General features: G+C 37.6%; 1 protein-coding gene across 2 annotated transcripts in view; it reads right to left on the bottom strand.

Annotated features, from left to right (window-relative positions):
• The window catches only part of LOC124621774 (casein kinase I), a 306,630-nt gene that overhangs the window by 47,093 nt on the left and 238,598 nt on the right, over positions 1–20,939 (bottom strand). The window contains exons 6-9 of one of the 2 annotated variants that reach the window (XM_047147207.1): positions 13,291–13,410; positions 10,298–10,468; positions 6,416–6,564; positions 5,947–6,021 (exon numbers count right to left, since the gene is read on the bottom strand). In XM_047147207.1, coding sequence (XP_047003163.1) covers positions 5,947–6,021; positions 6,416–6,564; positions 10,298–10,468; positions 13,291–13,410 — 515 coding nt within the window. The remainder of the gene's footprint in view (positions 1–5,946; positions 6,022–6,415; positions 6,565–10,297; positions 10,469–13,290; positions 13,411–20,939) is intronic. The other variant, XM_047147208.1, reaches the window with a different exon arrangement.

Below are 20,939 nucleotides of genomic sequence, written 5' to 3'. Positions count from 1 at the left end.
TTCAAACTAGACAGACAATAATGATTAAACATTTTACTTTAGTGCCAAAAATATTTCCTGCTCATAAATATGATGGTGAAAACTGTATTACAACCCCCCCCCCCCCCAAAAAAGAGAGATGAATGAAGAACAGAAGCAGCTGACATAAGGTCTCTAATGTCACTTCTGGCACTAATGCTATGAGGCAGAATGTGGATTAAATGTGTAAGACAACAACACTAATGGAAGAAATTAGACAGACACAGAGAGAGAGAGAGAGAGAGAGAGAGAGAGAGAGAGAGAGAGAGAGAGAGAGAGAGAGGCTATGACCACATCAAAAGGAGCCTGCCATGTCAAGCGTCACATTTCAATCAAATTAGGAAACAGGATACTGGACAGCTGGAGACAAATTCTTTAATTTCGGAATGGGCCAACTCTCATTGTTGTTGTTGTCGTCATCGTTGTCAGTCCAGAGACTGGCTTGGTGTAGCTCTCCATGCTACTCTATTCTGTGGAAGCTGTTTCATCTCTGAGTAACTACTGCAACCTACATCCTTCTGGATCTGCTTTGTTTATGAATCCCTTGGTCTCCCTCCATGATTTTTACCTCCACACTGACCTCCAGTACTAAATTGGTTATCCCTTGATGCCTAAGAACGTGTCCTATCAACTGATCCCTTCTTCTAGCCAAGTTGTGCCACAAATTCCTCTTCTCCCCAATTCTATTCAGTACCTCCTCATTAGTTACGTGATCAACCCATCTAATCTTCAGCATTCTTCTGTAGCACCACATTTCGAAAGCTTCTATTCTCTTCTTGTTTCAGTTGTTTACCGTCCATGTTTCACTTCCATACATGGCTACACTCCATACAAATACTTTCAGAAACGACTTCCTGACACTTAAATCTTTACTCGATGTTAACAAATTTCTCTTCTTCAGAAACGCTTTTCTTGCCATTGTCAGTCTACATTTTATATCTTCTCTACTTCGACCATCATCAGTTATTTTGCTCCCCAAATAGCAAAACTCCTTTACTACTTTGTGTCTCATTTCCTAATCTAATTCCCTCAGCATCATCTGACTTAATCTGACTACATTCCATTATCCTCACTTTACTTTTGTTGATGTTCTTCTTATATCCTCCTTTCAAGACACTGTCAATCCCATTCAATTGTTCTTCCAGATCCTTTTCTGTCTCTATCAGAATTACAATGTCATCAGCAAATCTCAAAGTTTTTATTTCTTCCTCATGGATTTTAATTCCTACTCCAAATTTTTCTTTTGTTTCCTTCACTGCTTGCTCAATATCCCGATTGAATAACATTGTGGATACACAACCAACTTGTCTCACTCCCTCCTCAACCACTGCTTCCCTTTCATGTCCCTCGACTCTTATAACTGCCGTCTAGTATCTGTACAAATTGTTAATAGCCATTCACTCCCTGTATTTGATCCCTGCCACCTTCAGAACTGCAGAATATTCCAGTCAACATTGTCAAAAGCTTTCTCCAAGTCTACAAACGTAGGTTTGCCTTTCCTTAACTTATCTTCTAAGATAAGTCATAGTGTCAGTATTACCTTGCATGTTCCAACATTTCTACAGAATCCAAACTGATCTTCCCCATGGTCGGCTTCTACCAGTTTTTCCATTCATCTGTAAGGAATTTGTGTTAGTATGTTGCACCTGTGACTTATTAAACTGATAGATCGGTAATTTTCACATCTGTCAACACCTGCTTTCTTTGGGATTGGAATTATTATATTCTTCTTGAAGTGTGAGGGTATTTCACCTGTCTCATACATCTTGCTCACCAGATGATAGATTTTTGTCATGGCTGGCTCTCCCAAGGCTATCAGTAGTTCTACTGGAACGTTGTCTACTCCCAGGGCCTTGTTTCAACTTAGGTCTTTCAGTGCTCTGTTAAACTCTTCAAGCAGTATCATTTCCCCCATTTCTTCATCTACATCCTCTTCCATTTGCATAGTATTGATCTCAAGTACATCACCCTTGCATAGACCCTCTACGTACTCCTTCCATCTTTCTGCTTTCCCTTCTTTGCTTAGAACTGGTTTTCCATCTGGGCTCTTGATATTCATACAGGTGGTTCTCGTCTCCAAAGGTCTCTTTAATTTCTCTGTAAGCAGTATCTATCTTACCCCTAGTTCTATATGCCTCTACATCCTTGCATTTGTCCTCTAGCCATCCCTGCTTAGCCATTTTGCACTTCCTCTCGATCTCATATTCGATATGATTGTATACCTTTTCACCTGCTTCATTTACTGCATTTTTATATTTTCTCCTTTCATCCATTAAAGTCAGTATCTCTTCTGTTACCCAAGGATTTCTACTAGCCCTTGTCATTTTATCTACTTGATTCTCTGCTGCCTTAACTATTTCATCTCTCAAAGCTACCCATTCTTCTTCTACCGTTTTCTTTCCACCATTCTTGTCAATTGTTCCCTAATGCTCTCCCTGAAACTCTCTACAACATCTGATTTTTTCAGTTCATCCAGGACACATCTCCTTAAATTCACCTTTTTGCGGTTTCTTCAGTTTTAATCTACAGTTCATAACCAATAAATTGTGGTCAGAGTCCACATCTGCCCCTGGAAATGTCAAACAATTTAAAATCTGGTTTCAAAATCTCTGTCTTAACCATTATATATCTATCTGAAGCCTTACAGTGTCTCCAGGCCTGTTCCACATATATAACCTTTTTCATGATTCTTAAACCAAGTGTTAGCTATGATTAAGTTATGCTCTGTGCAGTATTCTAACAGGCAGCTTCCTCTTTCATCCCTTATCCCCAATCCATATTCACCTAGTACTTTTCCTCCTCTCCCTTTTCCTACTACTGAATTCCAGTTTCTCATGACTATTAATTTTTCATCCCCCTTCACTATCTGAATAATTTTTTTATCGCATCATAAATTTCTTCAATCTTTTCATCATCTGCAGAGGTAGTTGGCATATAAACCTGTACTACTGTGGTACATGTGGGCTTTGTGTCTATCTTGGCTACAATAATGTGTCCAATATGCTGCTTGTAGTAGCTGATCCATGCTCCTATTTTTTTATTCATTATTAAACCACCCTGTATTCTCCTGGCCAGAAGTCTTGTTCCTCCTGCCACTGAACTTCACTATTCCCCACTATATCTAGCTTTAACCTATCCATTTCCCTTTTCAAATTTTCTAACCTACCTGCACGATTAAGAGATCTGACATTCCACACTCCGATCTGTAGAATACAGGTTTTCTTTCTCCTGATAACAACTTCCTCCCGAGTAGTCCCCCTTGAGATCTGAATGGGGGACTACTTTACCTCCGGAATATTTTACCCAAGAGGATGCAATCATCATTTAACCATAGAGTAAAGCTGACTACGAAGTCTTTCGCGATGGAGTCCTTGCATAAAAAGTTCTCGGTTTACTTCCCACGTCAAATTTGGATAAAATCCCAAGCTTTCAATGACTACCTCCATCACCTTCATCAGGGGTAAAACTGACTGTTGTAGACCGGTGAGGCTTCCGCTTTTATAAGTAATGGACGGCTTCTCATTGGCTGGATGACGTCACAGTGAAAACAGAACAGATCAAGAGGACCAACACATCACGCGGCTACCATTCTGTGGTGCAACGACCAGCAAGATCGGCAGAGTCCTGAGCCGGCAGGGAATCATACCAGTGTTCCGGCCACCCACGAAGATTAAGGAAACGTTGCGACCTGTGAAAGATAATCTCGGCCTGAGAGTACCGGAAATTTACAGCATTCCTTGTGCCTGTGGCAAAAATTACGTGGGCCAGTCTATAAGAACCGTTGCCGATCGCTGTGTGGAACATCAGCGTCACCGGAAATACAGGTATCTTGAAAAATCAGCGGTGGCTGAGCACAGTTTGTTAAATAAACATAAAATTTTATTCAATGAAACAAGAATACCGGCTCACGCTTCAAAGTATTGGGACTCTGTCATCAGGGAAGCAGTTGAAATTACACTTTGCGAAAATAATTTCAACAGAAACTCCCGATATGCACTCAGCAATGCATGGAAGCACGCAGTTGATAAAGCAAGAGCACAGAGGGCGACTTCATACATTCCTTGCAATTCTCTGCCTGTTGCAATGGATGGCGTTGCAAGCAACGCTGGGTAAAGCATGCAAACAAAATCTATGGACATAGAGGCCGCCATCTCCGTATGCGCCGTTTTCACTGTGATGTCATCCAGCCAATGAGAAGCCGCCCATTGCTTATAAAAGCGGAAGCCTCACCTGTCCACTACAGTCAGTTTCACCCCTGACGAAGAAGATGGAGGTAGTCATCGAAAGCTCGGGATTTTATCCAAATTTGACGCGGCAAGTAAACCGAGAACTTTTTATGCGTAGAGTAAAGCTGCATGCCCTCAGGAAAAATTACAGCTGCAGTTTCCCCTTGCATTCACCTGCTCACAGTACCAGCACACAAAGACCAGTTTGGTTAATGTTACAAGGCCAGATCAGCCAATCATACAGACTGCTGGCCCTACAACTACCGGAAAGGCTGCTGCCCCTCTACAGGAACCAAATGTTTGTCGGAACCTCATGTTTGTCTGGCATCTCAACAGATACCCCTCCGTTGTGGTTGCACCTACGGTACGGCTATCTGTATCACTGAGGCATGCATGCCTCCCCACCAATGGCAGGGTCCATGGTTCATGAGGGGAGACATGCACGTCTGAATTCATAGCCCGAGATTCCTATTTTAATACTACGATGTTGACACACTATTGAAGCGGAGCATTATATACACTTCGAACTGCAGGTCGCGTTAGTGTAGATATTCTAGTCTCCCCCTACCTCCCCCCCCCCCCCCCCCCCCTCCCTCCTTGTGTCACACAGCATTTTAGGAGGCAATTTTATGTGCAACCACCACAAAAACTGGGAAAATGTTTGCTGTGCTGCAATTAGTTTTGATATGTTATTTTAAGGTTCTAGTCCACCAGAGATGACATGCTGACAGAACTAGAGGCTTTATGGCTGTTGTACATAAAACTGAGCTTCCATTTTCACATATATACTCGAGGTGCCCGTTTTCACACTATAGGGAAGTGCAATATGTGGTTGCAAATTATTTCTTCTCAAACTGATTAGATTTTACAGGACCAAAAAATGTTTTTTTTAATACTGTAAATAAACGTGATGTCAATAAAATTATGTAATTAATGCACATATTTTCAGCATAATTTGTAAAAATATGAAATATGGATAAACTGAAGAAAATGCAGCACTTCGGAAGTAGGCTGTCCCACACTAATACCATAGCTAATAACAATGTATGACCGAGACTAACTAGGAGGGAAGTCACCGGAACTGACTGGTAAAAATGACATCAAGGTTGGTCATAAAACAAAAATATTTTTTTCTGTCTTTGCTATGGCTGACACAAGCATGAACATAATGGTTCAAACAAATACGAGGCCCAAAAACTTGATAGAATCTTTACACTATTCCAATACAGATGATTCACTTTGTCCCACACAAATACTTTGTTGCTCTAGCATTCTAGGAACATGTATATGTACATATAACGCATAATTATGAAATTAGTCAAATTACCATGAGCTAAGCTCATCTCTCTCTCTCTCTCTCTCTCTCTCTCTCTCTCTCTCTCTCTCTCACACACACACACACACACACACACACACACACACACACACACAGTGGTAATCTGTTCTATTTACTGTATATTGAAATTTAATACAGAAGATGTAGTGGCTTGCAAATGCAACAACATAATGGAATAGTGAAGAACTAATTTATCAGTATCTCCTACTAATGTATGTTACTAACAACCACTTGTTCTCAAAACTAAGAATTCCTATGCAGACTACAAAAGAAAGAAGAAAGAAAGGAGGACTGGCAAAACAATCTTTCCACCTTATAATTTATAAGAGAAGCACTAAAAGCCAAAACACCACAAAGCATACAGACCTTATCAGATTTAGTTTTCCCAATGTGAGAAGGCGGAGCATTCCTGATTTGTCGCAATGCTTGAAAGTTAGGAGGCTGTTTTAAGAAAAGCAGCATGCACAAGAAAACCATGCACAAACATTAACTGAAGAGAGAACTTGCATAACAGAACATTCATGCACTGAACGCTTTTCTCAGTACAACTATTCCTTATATAAAACAAACAAACAGACATACATTTGTTAGAAAGATATGTAATTCATGGAAATGAATAAACATTTTTACATATATAGAATAAATTAAACGAAACTAAATCAAAGAAAAAAATTGTAAGTCTTGTTCAAACACAAATTTACTGGGTCTGAAAAATTTACGTATTATAAAATACATTACGTCGCAGAAAATGGGGATTAAAACTTTCTCTCATTATTTTCAAGTTTCTTCACATTCATCGCTCTTGATCTTGCTGCTTGGTGTTAGTGGAACTCACCATTGTTCTTCCCGTCCAGTCAAATTCTCCATCATCCACATAGCCTTTCCGTTCAAAGAGATCCTGGAATAATTTTCTAAGGTACTCATAGTCGGGAGTTTCAAAGAAGTCCAGCCTTCGTACATAGCGCAAATACATCGCCATTTCCTCTGAAAGTAAAATGACAGTGTGATTAATGGTAATTTTGGTTAAAGAAAATGACGAGTGATGTCAAAATTTATAAAGGAATGGACTAGATTCATTCTAAAAGGTATCTATGACTAGGTGTACAATGCTTAAATATATCTTAAATGCGGCATGATTACCACTGTTGCTTGGGGGGGGGGGGGGGGGGGGGGGGAGATAAGGAAATACGAAACAGATGCCAAAGGCCTGAAACTGTAAATTCCCTTGAAAATACTAGCACTGTGAGAGAGCCTCTGTGGAGTTGTGGATGGGGGGAGGGGGGGAGCTATGGCAAATTGCTGGATGGATAGGTGCAATAAGATGGTACAAATGATAGTGAATTTCCATAAAAGTTTGGTTTCCAGGTTTCGACACAATCTGGCATGTGGGTACATGACCAAGAAGAAAGAATTTAATCAGATCAGTTTTGTTTAAAATAATACATTTTGGGAAGCAAGGGGGGGGGGGGGGACATGCGGGAGGGAGGAGATAGTTGAACAAATGAAATATCACAGTATACTACAGGGTTACACTTACAAGGGGGTGGACAAAAATATGGAAACACTAAAAACACAACACATTACCCTGCCTAATACGATGCAGGAAAACTGTAGGCATTTAATGCAACTTCCAGTTGACTCTGAATGTACAAATGCAGGTCCTGTTTGATTTCATCCTGAAAAATGTTGTCAAGTCCAAGTAATGATGAAGGCAGATAATGACCATGCACTTCTTTCCTAAGCAGACAAAGAAGTTAAATAATATTGAGATCTGGTGACTGTAGGGACCAGGGGAGATGCAAAAATTCATCTTCGTGCTTGCAAAACCATTCCTGGACTACGTGAGCTGCGTGAACAGGGGCCTGTCGTCTTGGAACACATTGGAGTAAACATTATGCCATGAGATGGTTACATAATACTTATCAGTAATGTGACCTTGCAGAGTACCATGAGGCCCATGGAATACCACAATATGACTGACCACATCATCGCCAAAACCCACATGTTTCACTCCTGGGGAAGGAAGGTAGAAACAATGTGAACAAGACCCATCCCACCAAATTACTTTCTTCCACAATACCATAATACGGTTTTATGGCTTTGGCACCTGTTTTTGTTGTTACGGCAATTTGTATCATTGGTGAGTGGTTTTGAAATTCCAGCTCATCCTCAAATTCCCTTTTTATGGAGTTCCCTTCATGTTTTTTTTCATGCTGACAGGGTTTGTGAGTGCGATAGTTTAGTTTTGGAGATACTTTTGCAGCTGTCATCTTCTTTATATTTCTTCTCTATCCTCTTCAATGACCATCGGTCACAATTGTTCTGCACACACTTTCGTCCACACTGTGGACTGCTATTTTTTCCGATTTCATCGTACGCAGTATAAATCTTCAATATAATGCCTCTTGAAACACCACACACTTCCACTTTCTTTGTTACAGAGGCACAGACCATATGGTCACTCACAATTCACCCACATTCAAATTCAATTGTCTCTGATATAATGCACTCGCTGCTACACAGAACACACTTCTGACCACAACTGACACCTGTAATACATTGTAGACACTGCACAGATGCCATTCATGGCCACATACAACAGCACAATCTGAAGGCTTGGTTACCATCTGTATCTATGTTGAAACATGCGCTAGTCCTAGTGTTAAATGCAATGATACTAAAAGAACTAAGTCCTTGATTATTTGATTAGGAAATAATTATGAATATTTTAAAACTACAAGAAATATAGAATCAAGTGTAATGCTGCAGATCTTTTAATCACTCTAAAAAAAAGTCAAAATTCGTAAGCAATGTTGGTGCACATATTTGCTAGTGTGCACGCTTCTCAAATAAATTTACAAACCCAATCTATGTTTCAACATTCCTGTTTGTTAGTAACTAAACATGCTAACAACACAAGATAACACTACAACTTGTTTCACATCATGGTTAAATAATGAGAAGTCAAAAAGAGAAACACTGATAGCACCATGCAGATATGTGTAGTACCTTTGGGAGTTTCTTAACCCCCCCCCCCCCCCCAACTAAATGGAAACCTTGCATTACTGAAAAGTCCCCCATAACAGTGGGAATACAATCTGCTCTCCTCCCTGTTTTGCTTGGCTCATACATAAAGTAACAAGTGGTAAGGTTAATTACTGAAATAAAGCAAAATGCTCCCTCTACATCTACATTCATACTCTGCAAACCACTCTGTTATTAGTGCTTCTTCCCAGTGAAATTGTGTATGGTGTGCTGGAAAAAGCATAATACACAAGTTTGCAGTTTTCTCTATTTTTATGACATGCCCATCTGTCAAACAAACCTTTTACCATTTGTGCTGCCTTCTCTGTTCAGCTTCAATATTCCACTAGGACTATAGGAGTCTCTGGTATGGACCCAAAACACTTTCATACTATTCTAGGATGGGTCACTTCCCCCCTATATGGTGTGCCGCTATATTTGTTACCAGTGGGTTCGAACAGCACATAAGTGTTAGAGTCACTTTGGGAACTCAAATGGGAATCCCTGGAGGGAAGGTGACATTCTTTTCAAGGAACACCATTGAGAAAATTTTGAGAACCGGCATCTGAAGCTGACTGCTGAATGATTCTACTGCTGCCAATATGTATTTCATGTAAGGGCCATGAAAATAAGATATGAGAAATTAAGGCTCATACGGAGGCATATAGACAGTCTTTTTTCCCCTCGCTCTACCTGCGAGTGGAACAGGAAAGAAAATGACTAGTAGTGGCTTGCAGAGTATCAGTGTAGATGTAGGTGTAGATACTAAAATACAGTCACAAATTTCATTTGACATCCATACAATTGTACTTTTGATAATAAGAGTTTGAGGAGTACAGAGTCAAATAGTTTTTGGAAATCAAGAAATTCTGCATCCACTACACGACTGTCTTGATACATTGTTTTCAGCATGTAATGCAAGAAAAGCACAAATTGAGTTTTGCACAACCATTGTGTTCAGAATCTGAGTAGGTTGGCACACGGAGGAGCAAAGAATTTTATGTCAATAAATTTTAATTTCTATCTGCTGCAATCATAATTCATAATATCCTGGCTCTGAGAAGAGCTAAAGTACAAAACTTTCAAGTAAAAGTTATGAACTGGTTGGCTTTATCTATAAAGCACTTTTTCTTTGAATATGTTTGAGATCCCAGAACATACATAGTGTTAGTTATCTGGGATTGGACTATTTATTCAACACACAGCAATAGTCATACTGATGACTGCACAACCACTGCATGCAGAAGTAATCACCACAGTAAGTTCAATGGCCATCAGAGATGGTAAGCAGTTGATAGTGGTTAGCTCTGACAGCATCAATCAAGTCACCATGAATATGACAATCTTACACAGACACTGGAAACAGGTATCTATACCAACATTTAGTACCTCACAGTACTTAATATTACAGACCATAGTTACTCTCACACCCCATTTGCAAATAGTATAGAAAAGCCAATATACTACATACACACTATCACATACTATAAGGTGGCTTGTTAAGTGCAGCTGTAGAATATATTACAACTGTGTAATGTTTATCTAATTGCATGTAAACTGAGGCTAAAATAACATTACTGGATATGACTCACCTAAACAATACTATCATCCACAGTTTGGTCAAGGTTGGGACAAGAAAGGGTGAGATGGGGCAGCCTATGTTGAAAATATATGTGAAATAAAGAATAATCACCTGGGTGACCCTCACAGAGCACTTCAATTGGTGTGGCCCTCTTTGTGTCACCAATCTTTTGGTAGCGCTCTTTAAGGGTATCAGCTTTCAGCCCTTGCCAAGGAAGGCTTCCTCGGAGAAAGTACATGAACATATGACCCAAGGCTTCAAGGTCATCTCGACGACTTTGCTCTGAAATAATAGTCATCAATAGAAAACAATTTTTATTTTAAATCAGAAAAGAGTAAACTGCATATTGTTTATTTAACAGACATAATAATGTATGTTTTTCATTTATCAGTTCCTCCAATAATAAAATAAAAAAAAAATTAACATTACGTGCACACAGTGACAAAAATCCAACGAACTTGTTAAACCGTAAGCTTAATCACGTTCTATAACTAACTGTAAGATATTTTCTAATAAATACTGCTTAATTCAGAACTAAAGAGGATGAATGTTTCTTTTTAGGGCTCATGTTCGTGTAAATGAATAAGTCTAATATATATATTAAAGCCAAATTATTCTGTATTCTTACCACACAAACTAAATTAATTAATGGAACTTATTTCACATTATCTGAACTATTTTAATAATGTAATTGAAAAGAGAAAAAGTAGTTGTTTGTGTCTCTGCAGTCCAGAAAAAGAAGCAAACTCTATCCTTGTGTCTATCATCAATTATGACTGATTATTTTCATTGATAATCTTCGGTGTTTTTGAAATGGGCGGGATGGATTGATGATAAATTTTCCTATCCCACAATGGAAAGGTCTGTCGCACACAACAAGGCGTCATGAAATTAATGAGTGCCTCCCCCCGTCTCTCTCCCCCACTCCTGTGTGGTTTTTTGTGTGTGTGTGTGTGTGTGTGTGTGTGTGTGTGTGTGTGTGTGTGTTTTTTGGGGGTGGGGGGGCTGCGAGATAAGGTATGTTGTTAAAATTGAAAAATCTAAACTTCTGTATTCCGTCACAACTAAGGAACTACAATATTAGTAATTATTAAATTTAGTGTATCAAAGTAAATAGGGTGGTCCATTGATAGTGACCGGACCAAATATCACATGAAATTAGAATCAAACGAAAAAATAAGAACAAAAAATTTGTTCAAGCATGACAGGGGAAAACACATAGCGCTATGGATGGCTCACTAGAAGGTGCTGCCATAAGTCAAATTGATTGAAACTGCATTTTTTTAAATAGGTACCCCCATTTTGTAATCCATATTTGTCTAGTACGTCAATAAATATGGATGTTTGATTTGGAACATTTGTTTCGTTTTGCGATGGATGACACTGTAATATTCCAACACTTATAATATGTTACAACCATTTAGATGAACAGTTGGTAACAATGTGGTTTTTTAAATTGAAACACACAAAGTAGTTACATTTCGACTTTATTTCTGTGTTCCAGTGTGATACATACATTTACTTTTGTGACCTCTTATCAAATTATGGGAATGCACGCTGTTACTGCATGAGCAACTGTAATAACCTCATTAATGTAATAAACGCTCAAAATGATTTCCCTCAACTCAAATGCATTTGGCAATATGTGTAATGAAATTCCTCACAACAGCGAGTAGATTGTCTTCAATAATTGTTGCACATGCATTGACAATGAGCTGACACGTTTTCAAACACTGTCAGTGGATCACAATAACAAATATCTTTCAATTTTCCGCAAAGGAAGAAGTCCGGAGATGTAAGGTCCGGTGAACGTGCAGGCCATGGTATGGTGCTTCTACAATCAATCCACCTGTAATTAAATATTCTGTTTAATACCACTTCAACTGCACATGTGCTATGTGCCGGACACCCATCATGTTTAAAGTACATTGCCATTCTGTCACAAAGTGGAATATCTTGCATCTGTGTCTGTATATGTGTGGATGGATGTGTTTTACCCTAAGGTAATTCTTTCCGCTCCCGGGATTGGAATGACTCCTTACGCTCTCCCTTAAAACCCACATCCTTTCATCTATCCCTCTCCTTCCCTCTTTCCTGATGAAGCAACCTTGGGTTGCGAAAGCTTGAAATTTGTGTGTGTGTTTTTTATTGTGTCTATCAACATACCAGCGCTCTCTCGTTTGGTAAGTTACAGAATCTATGGAGGGTGGTGGTGGTGGTGGTGGTGGTGGTGGTGGTGGTGGTGGGGTGGGGGAGTGTGTGGGGAGAGAGATATGAGCCAGCATATTTTACCGTTCAGTATCTTGTGTGAAACTTTTTCAAGTTGTTAAACTGAAATTATTTTTTTCGAGCTATATTTCAAAATAATATTCCCAATACACTAATTTCATAGTATAGATTGAAAAGACCAAGATAAAAGAAAATCATCATGTGGCAACTATTCTTAATAGTGACAAAGTATTCTAATTCATCCACTGTAAGTGCTGTTTTCTTCTCAACTGTTTCGATTATATTTTAATGGTTGTAATGGACTTTGGGTTCCAGATAAAGCTGTAACTTTGTTATTATTATTTACATTATGTATCATCAAATTATCTCACATTCTTGGAATATGGATACAAAACACAACAAAATTCCAACAATGGGTGGTCCAGATTGGAATATCAACATTATTATAAGAAGGACAGACTACTACTCATCATAAATACGACACACTAAGTTGCAGATAAGCAAAATGAAAAAGATTGTTACACATTGAGCTTTCAGCCGAAGTCGTCTTCAGGAAGAAAACACACACATATTTGCAACAGCAATCACACCTCATGCACACAAGAGTGCTAACTATGGCTGCTCCGGCCAAAGTGGTCACTTGTGCTTGCTTGTGTTAGCATTTTCCTTTCTGAAGGAGGGTTAGGCCCAAAGCTCCATTTGTAACAGTCTTTTCATTGTACCTGTCTGCAATTCAACATGTCATCTTCACAGTGAGTGGCAATCCATCCTTTTAATATTATTGTTGATATAACAAAATTCTACTACTTTTCTAAACTGCCTACATGATTAGGAAATAATTTCAAATTGTATGCAACAGGCAACATTTAGCTTACCTTTGCCTAAATGTGTGTTGATGCTCATATACCTTGCAGTTCCAGTTAGACTTTTATGTTCCCGATATGGTATGTGCTTGTTGGTTTCTAAGTCTATATACTCCTTCGCTAAGCCAAAATCTGCAATCATAAGAGCCATTTACATATACAGTTTTGAGAGCTGTAGATAAATATATTACATAGAAAATGAAAACTTAGCTACCTTACTTGTACCATTGCTGATTGTCAGTGGCTAAGTGGCTTTTTTTTATTTTTATGTTTTACTACAAATGTAATCAGGCCTACTTTTTTTTACTGTCACTTATGACTTCTTGCAACAATTTGTTAATGTTAAAAATGACATTCCACTATGGTTCCGAGATCACGTTAAACTATAGGGGATATTTTAGTTCAGAGATCAGAGGATTGGAGGGCAAACACCTCCAATATGTACAGGGCTAGTAAAGCACAATTGTATTCAACTCCACCTCTTACAAGGACAGTTTAATTGCACTTATTATTTAATAATTTATCCTTATGGCACTATATACGTAAATACAGGATACACAATGTGATACAGTACTTCAGTTCTGTAAGAATTTATGTTCCCTCAAACCCAAATACACCTGAATCCCTTTTTGCAAGATTGCATTTTCGCAATGTCAACACTTTGGAGAAGGGGCACAGGAAGCTGGGAAAAACCTCTGACATTTATGTACATATCTGCAACAGGGTATTATTATGCAGTTCTTTAGACAAAGTTAATTATCATTATTGCCTATTATGAGAATTTCAGAGCACAAAATATTATTATTATTTCTCTTTCCTGTCTCAGACGTTATGTCTGGTTAAAAATGGGAAGTGACGCGGACCTTGATCAAGCATGACTTCCTTTTAACTGTACGGTATATGTTACATTGCATTTAGGAACTTTCAGGTAATTGAACATGTATCAATAATTACAGATTTCTGTAGCTGTATATATACGTTCAGATGTAGCTGTATTGCGTTGATGTACTGGTGGATATTGTGTGGTATGACTCCTGTAGTTGAGAGTGTAATTGGTATGAAGTCAACTTTATCCTGATGCCACATGTCTTTGACTTCCTCAGCCAGTTGGATGTATTTTTCAATTTTTTCTCCTGTTTTCTTCTGTATATTTGTTGTATTGGGTATGGATATTTTGATCAGTTGTGTTAATTTCTTCTTTTTATTGGTGAGTATGATGTCAGGTTTGTTATGTGGTGGTGTTTTATCTGTTATAATGGTTCTGTTCCAGTATAATTTGTATTCATCATTCTCCAGTACATTTTGTGGTGCGTAGTTGTATGTGGGAACGTGTTGTTTTTATTAGTTTATGTTGTATGGCAAGTAGTTTATGTTGTATGGCAAGTAGTTGATGTATTATTTTTGCTACATTGTCATGTCTTCTGGGGTATACTGTATTTGCTAGTATTGTACATCTGCTTGTGATGTGATCTACTGTTTCTATTTGTTGTTTGCAAAGTCTGCATTTATCTGTTGTGGTATTGGGATCTTGAGTAATATCCTTGCTGTAATATCTGGTGTTTATTGTTTGATCCTGTATTGCAATTATGAATCCTTCCATCTCACTGTATATATTGCCTGTTCTTAGCCATGTGTTGGATGCGTCTTGATCGATGTGTGGCTGTGCTAGATGATACAGGTGCTTGCCATGTAGTGTTTTCTTTTTCCAATTTACTTTCTTCGTATCTGTTGACGTTATGTGATCTAATGGGTTGTACAAGTGGTTATGAAATTGCAATGGTGTAGTCGATGTATTTATATGAGTGATTGCTTTGTGTATTTTGCTAGTTTCCGCTCCTTCTAGAAAGAATTTTCTTAAATTGCCTACCTGTTCATAATGTAGGTTTTTTACGTCGATAAATCCTCTTCCTCCTTCCTTTCTGCTTAATGCGAATCTTTCTGTTGCTGAATGTATGTGATGTATTCTATATTTGTGGCAATGTGATCGTGTAAGTGTATTGAGTGCTTCTAGGTCTGTGTTACTCCATTTCACTACTCCAAATGAGTAGGTCAATATTGGTATAGCATAGGTATTTATAGCTTTTGTCTTGTTTCTTGCTGTCAATTCTGTTTTCAGTATTTTTGTTAGTTTTTGTCTATATTTTTCTTTTAGTTCTTTTTTAATATTTGTATTATCTATTCCTATTTTTTGTCTGTATCCTAGATATTTATAGGCATCTGTTTTTTCCATCTATTCTATGCAGTCGCTGTGGTTATCCAATATATAATCTTCTTGTTTAGTGTGTTTTCCCTTGACTATGCTATTCTTCTTACATTTGTCTGTTCCAAAAGCCATACTTATATCATTGCAGAATACTTCTGTTATCTTTAGTAATTGGTTGAGTTGTTGATTTGTTGCTGCCAGTAGTTTTAGGTCATCCATGTATAGCAAATGTGTGATTTTGTGTTGGTATGTTCCAGTAATATTGTATCCATAATTTGTATTATTTAGGATGTTGGATAGTGGGTTCACAGCAAGGCAGAACCAGAAAGGACTTAATGAGTCTCCTTGGTATTTTCATGCTTAATCTGTATTGGCTGCGATGTGATATTATTTCAATTTGTTTGGATATTAACTGTGGTTTTCTAATTTTTCATTACTATGTTTAGGAACTGTACCAATTTAAGATCTACTTTGTATATTTCCAATATTTGTAGTAACCATGAGTGGGGTACACTATCAAAAGCTTTTCGGTAATCAATGTATGCGTAGTGTAGCGACCATTGTTTAGTTTTAGCTTGATATGTCACCTCTGCATCTATTATCAGTTGCTCTTTACATCCTCGTGCTCCTTTGCAACAGCCTTCTTGTTCTTCATTTATAATTATGTTCTGTGTGGTATGTGTCATTAATTTCTGTGTAATTACTGAAGTTAATATTTTGTATATTGTTGGTAGGCATGTTATGGGGCGATACTTAGCTGGGTTTGCTGTGTCTGCTTGATCTTTAGGTTTCAGGTAATTTATTCCACGTGTAAGTGTATCAGGGAATGTGTATGGGTCTGCAATGTAACTGTTAAATAATTTACTTAGATGTGAATGTGTTGAGGTGAACTACTTTAGCCAGAAATTTGCTATTTTATCTTTTCCAGGGGCTTTCCAATTGTGCGTAGAATTAATTGCTCAGGTGACTTCATGTTGCAATATTATCACTTCAGGCATTTGTGGTATCATCTTGTATGTGTGTTTCTGCTTGTATCCATCGTGCATGCCTGTTATGTTGTACCGGGTTTGACCATATGTTGTTCCAGAAGTGTTCCATGTCTGTTATGTTTGGTGGATTGTCTATTTTCATGTGTGTGTTATCTATTGTCTGGTAAAATTTCTTTTGGTTTGTGTTGAATGTTTGGTTTTGTTTCCTTCTATTTTCACTTTTTTTGGATCTTTTAAGTCGTTTGGCCAATGCCTGTAATTTCTGCTTCTTTTCATCTAATTGCTCTATCGCTTCTTGTTGTGAGATTTTACCTAACATTTTTCGTTTTTTGTCTGATATTTCATTTCTTATAAATTTTGTTAGCTGTTCGATATCTTTTCTCAGTTTTTCTATTCTGATCCGTAGCCTGTGTTGCCATGCTGGTTTTGTGGGTTTCTTCTGTGTGTTGGTTGCTTCTGATCTCTGCCTAGTGTGTGTATTTAATGTAGTGAGTGCTCCTATATAAACCAGTAGTTGTAACTCTTCCATAGTTGTATTTTCATTTATTTTGTTGTGTATGATTGTGTATGATTGTGTTGATAGTTGTTGTTGTTTCGACTTGTGGGTTATTTGGCGGTCTATGCAAGAATGGTCTAATTTCTGCATTTGTGTCTTTGTATTCTATATATGTCAGCTGAAATTTTTCTTCTATATCTAACATGTGTGTCACTTCGTGTTCATATTTGTGCTAGTTCTGGTGGCTGTCTTAAGATTTTGTTTTCCTCTGATTGTTTACTTGATGTGTTCTTTGTTTGTTTGCTATGGGATGTTTGAGTCCATTATTATTATTATTATCTCCTTCACTTTCTCAGACGTTAAGTCTGGTTAAAAATGGAGTGACGCGGACCTTGATCAAGCGTCACTTCCTTTTAACTGTACGGTATGTGTTATATTGCATTTAGGAACTTTCGGGTAATTGAACATGTATCAATAATTACGGATTTCTGTAGTTGTATATATATGTTTGGATGTAGCTGTATTGCATTGATGTACTGGTGGAAATTGTGTGGTATGACTCCTGTAGTTGATAGTATAATTGGTATGATGTCAACTTTATCCTGATGCCACATGTCTTTGACTTCCTCAGCCAGTTGGATGTATTTTTCAATTTTTTCTCCTGTTTTCTTTTGTATATTTGTTGTATTGGGTATGGATATTTCGATTAGTTGTGTTAATTTCTTCTTTTTATTGGTGAGTATGATGTCAGGTTTGTTATGTGGCGTTGTTTTATCTGTTATAATGGTTCTGTTCCAGTATAATTTGTATTCATCATTCTCCAGTACATTTTGTGGTGTATACTTGTATGTAGGAACGTGTTGTTTTAAAAGTTTATGTTGTAAGGCAAGCTGTTGATGTATTATTTTTGCGACATTGTCATGTCTTCTGGGGTATTCTGTATTTGCTAGTATTGTACATCCGCTTGTGATGTGATCTACTGTTTCTATTTGTTGTTTACAAAGTCTGCATTTATCCGTTGTGGTATTGGGATCTTTAATAATATGCTTGCTGTAATACCTGGTGTTTATTGTTTGATCCTGTATTGCAATCATGAATGCTTCTGTCTCACTGTATATATTGCCTTTTCTTTGCCATGTGTTGGATGCGTCTTGATCGATGTGTGGCTGTGTTAGATGATACGGGTGCTTGCCATGAAGTGTTTTCTTTTTCCAATTTACTTTCTTCGTATCTGTTGATGTTATGTGATCTAAAGGGTTGTAGAAGTGGTTATGAAACTGCAGTGGTGTAGCCGATGTATTTATATGAGTGATTGCCCTGTGTATTTTGCTAGTTTCCGCTCGTTCTAGAAAGAATTTTCTTAAATTGTCTACCTGTCCATAATGTAGGTTTTTTATGTCGATAAATCCCCTTCCTCCTTCCTTTCTGCTTAATGTGAATCTTTCTGTTGCTGAATGTATGTGATGTATTCTATATTTGTGGCAATGTGATCGTGTAAGTGTATTGAGTGCTTCTAGGTCTGTGTTACTCCATTTCACTACTCCAAATGAGTAGGTCAATATTGGTATGGCAGAAGTGTTTATAGCATTTGTCTTGTTTCTTGCTGTCAATTCTGTTTTTAGTATTTTTGTTAGTCTTTGTCTATATTTTTCTTTTAGTTCTTCTTTAATATTTGTACTATCTATTCCTATTTTTTGTCTGTATCCTAGATATTTATAGGCATCCGTTTTTTCCATCGCTTCTATGCAGTCGCTGTGGTTATCCAATATGTAATCTTCTTGTTTAGTGTGTTTTCCCTTGACTATGCTATTTTTCTTACATTTGTCTGTTCCAAAAGCCATACTTATATCATTGCTGAATCCTTCTGTTATCTTTAGTAATTGGTTGAGTTGTTGATTTGTTGCTGCCAGTAGTTTTAGATCATCCATGTATAGCAAATGTGTGATTTTGTGTGGGTATGTTCCAGTAATATTGTATCCATAATTTGTATTATTTAGCATGTTGGATAGTGGGTTCAGAGCAAGGCAGAACCAGAAAGGACTTAATGAGTCTCCTTGGTATATTCCACGCTTAATCTGTATTGGCTGTGATGTGATATTATTTGAATTTGTTTGGATATTAAGTGTGGTTTTCCAATTTTTCATTACTATTTTTAGGAACCGTATCAATTTAGGATCTACTTTGTATGTTTCCAATATTTGTAATAACCATGAGTGGGGTACACTATCAAAAGCTTTTCGGTAATCAATGTATGCGTAGTGTAGCGACCATTGTTTAGTTTTAACTTGATATGTCACCTCTGCATCTATTATCAGTTGCTCTTTACATCCTCGTGCTCCTTTGCAACAGCCTTCTTGTTCTTCATTTATAATTTTGTTCTGTGTTGTATGTGTCATTAATTTCTGTTTAATGACTGAAGTTAATATTTTGTATATTGTTGGTAGGCATGTTATGGGGCGATATTTAGCTGGGTTCGCTGTGTCTGCTTGATCTTTAGGTTTCAGATATGTTATTCCGTGTGTAAGTGTATCAGGGAATGTGTATGGGTCTGCAATGTAACTGTTAAATAATTTACTTAGATGTGAATGTGTTGAGGTGAACTTCTTTAACCAGAAATTTGCTATTTTATCATTTCCAGGGGCTTTCCAATTGTGAGTAGAATTAATTGCTTGGGTGACTTCATGTTGCAAAATTATCACTTCAGGCATTTGTGGTATCATCTTGTATGTGTGTGTTTCTGCTTGTATCCACCGTGCATGCCTGTTATGTTGTACCGGGTTTGACCATATGTTGCTCCAGAAGTGTTCCATGTCTGTTATGTTTGGTGGATTGTCTATTTTAATGTGTGTGTTATCTATTGTCTGGTAAAATTTCTTTTGGTTTGTGTTGAATGTTTGGTTTTGTTTCCTTCTATTTTTACTTTTTTGTATCTTCTGAGTCGTTTGGCTAATGCTTGTAATTTCTGCTTCTTTTCGTCTAATTGCTCTGTCGCTTCTTGTTGTGAGATTTTACCGAACCTTTTTCGTTTTTTTTGCGAGATTTCATTTCTTATAAATTGTGTTAGCTGTCCTATGTCTTTTCTCAGTTTTTCTATTTTGATCTGTAGCCTGTGTTGCCATGCTGGTTTTGTGGGTTTCTTCTGTGTGTTGGTTGGTTCTGATCTCTGCCTAGTGTGTATATTTAGTGTAGTGAGTGCTCCTATATAAACCAGTAGTTGTAACTCTTCCATAGTTGTGTTTTCATTTATTTTGTTGTGTATGATTGTGTTGATAGTTTTTATTGTTGTTTCGACTTGTGGGTTATTTGGTGGTCTATGCAAGAATGGTCTAATGTCTGTATTTGTGTCTTTGTATTCTATATATGTTAGCTGAAATTTTTCTTCTATATCCAACATCTGTGTCACTTCGTGTTCTATTTGTGCTTGTTCTGGTGGCTGTCTTAAGATTTTGTTTTCCTCTGATTGTTTAATTGGTGCGTGTTGTTCTTTGTTTGTTTGCTCTGGGATGGTTGAGTCCATTACTGTACTTTCTTCTTCTTCTGATTGCACATTATTTTGTTCCAGTATTTGTTGTACTTGTTGTTTGATGTTTTCTAATTCTGACTGGGGTATCCTGTTATTTTTTATTATTACACGGATCTGATCAGCTAGTCGTTGTTCTGTTAAAAATTTTAATTCTGGGTATCTGGTAATAAATGTTGTGTATACTTGTGATCTGTATCCAGTTGTGTTGGTTCCTAGGTTTGTTGCTTGGTAATAACAGAACATGTGGTGTCGATTAACTTCATCTGACCATCTCATCCTCTGTCTTTGTTTTCCTTCTAGGGTGGTTGCAGGAAGCATATCCTGCAAAACACCTCTATTTGGATTTAAATCATTTTCCAGTTGGCTAGCAGTGTCGTTACCATTGTGGGCGGGCATAGGGTTCAAGCGTCGTCCCCGACCATGACGGCGCTTGTCCGAGGCTTCTTTAGT

The sequence above is a fragment of the Schistocerca americana genome, chromosome 7 (assembly GCF_021461395.2).
Source record: "Schistocerca americana isolate TAMUIC-IGC-003095 chromosome 7, iqSchAmer2.1, whole genome shotgun sequence".
Lineage (NCBI taxonomy): Eukaryota > Metazoa > Arthropoda > Insecta > Orthoptera > Acrididae > Schistocerca > Schistocerca americana.
The sequence above is the reverse complement of the archived record's forward strand: the minus strand, read 5'-3'. Positions and strand labels throughout refer to the sequence as shown.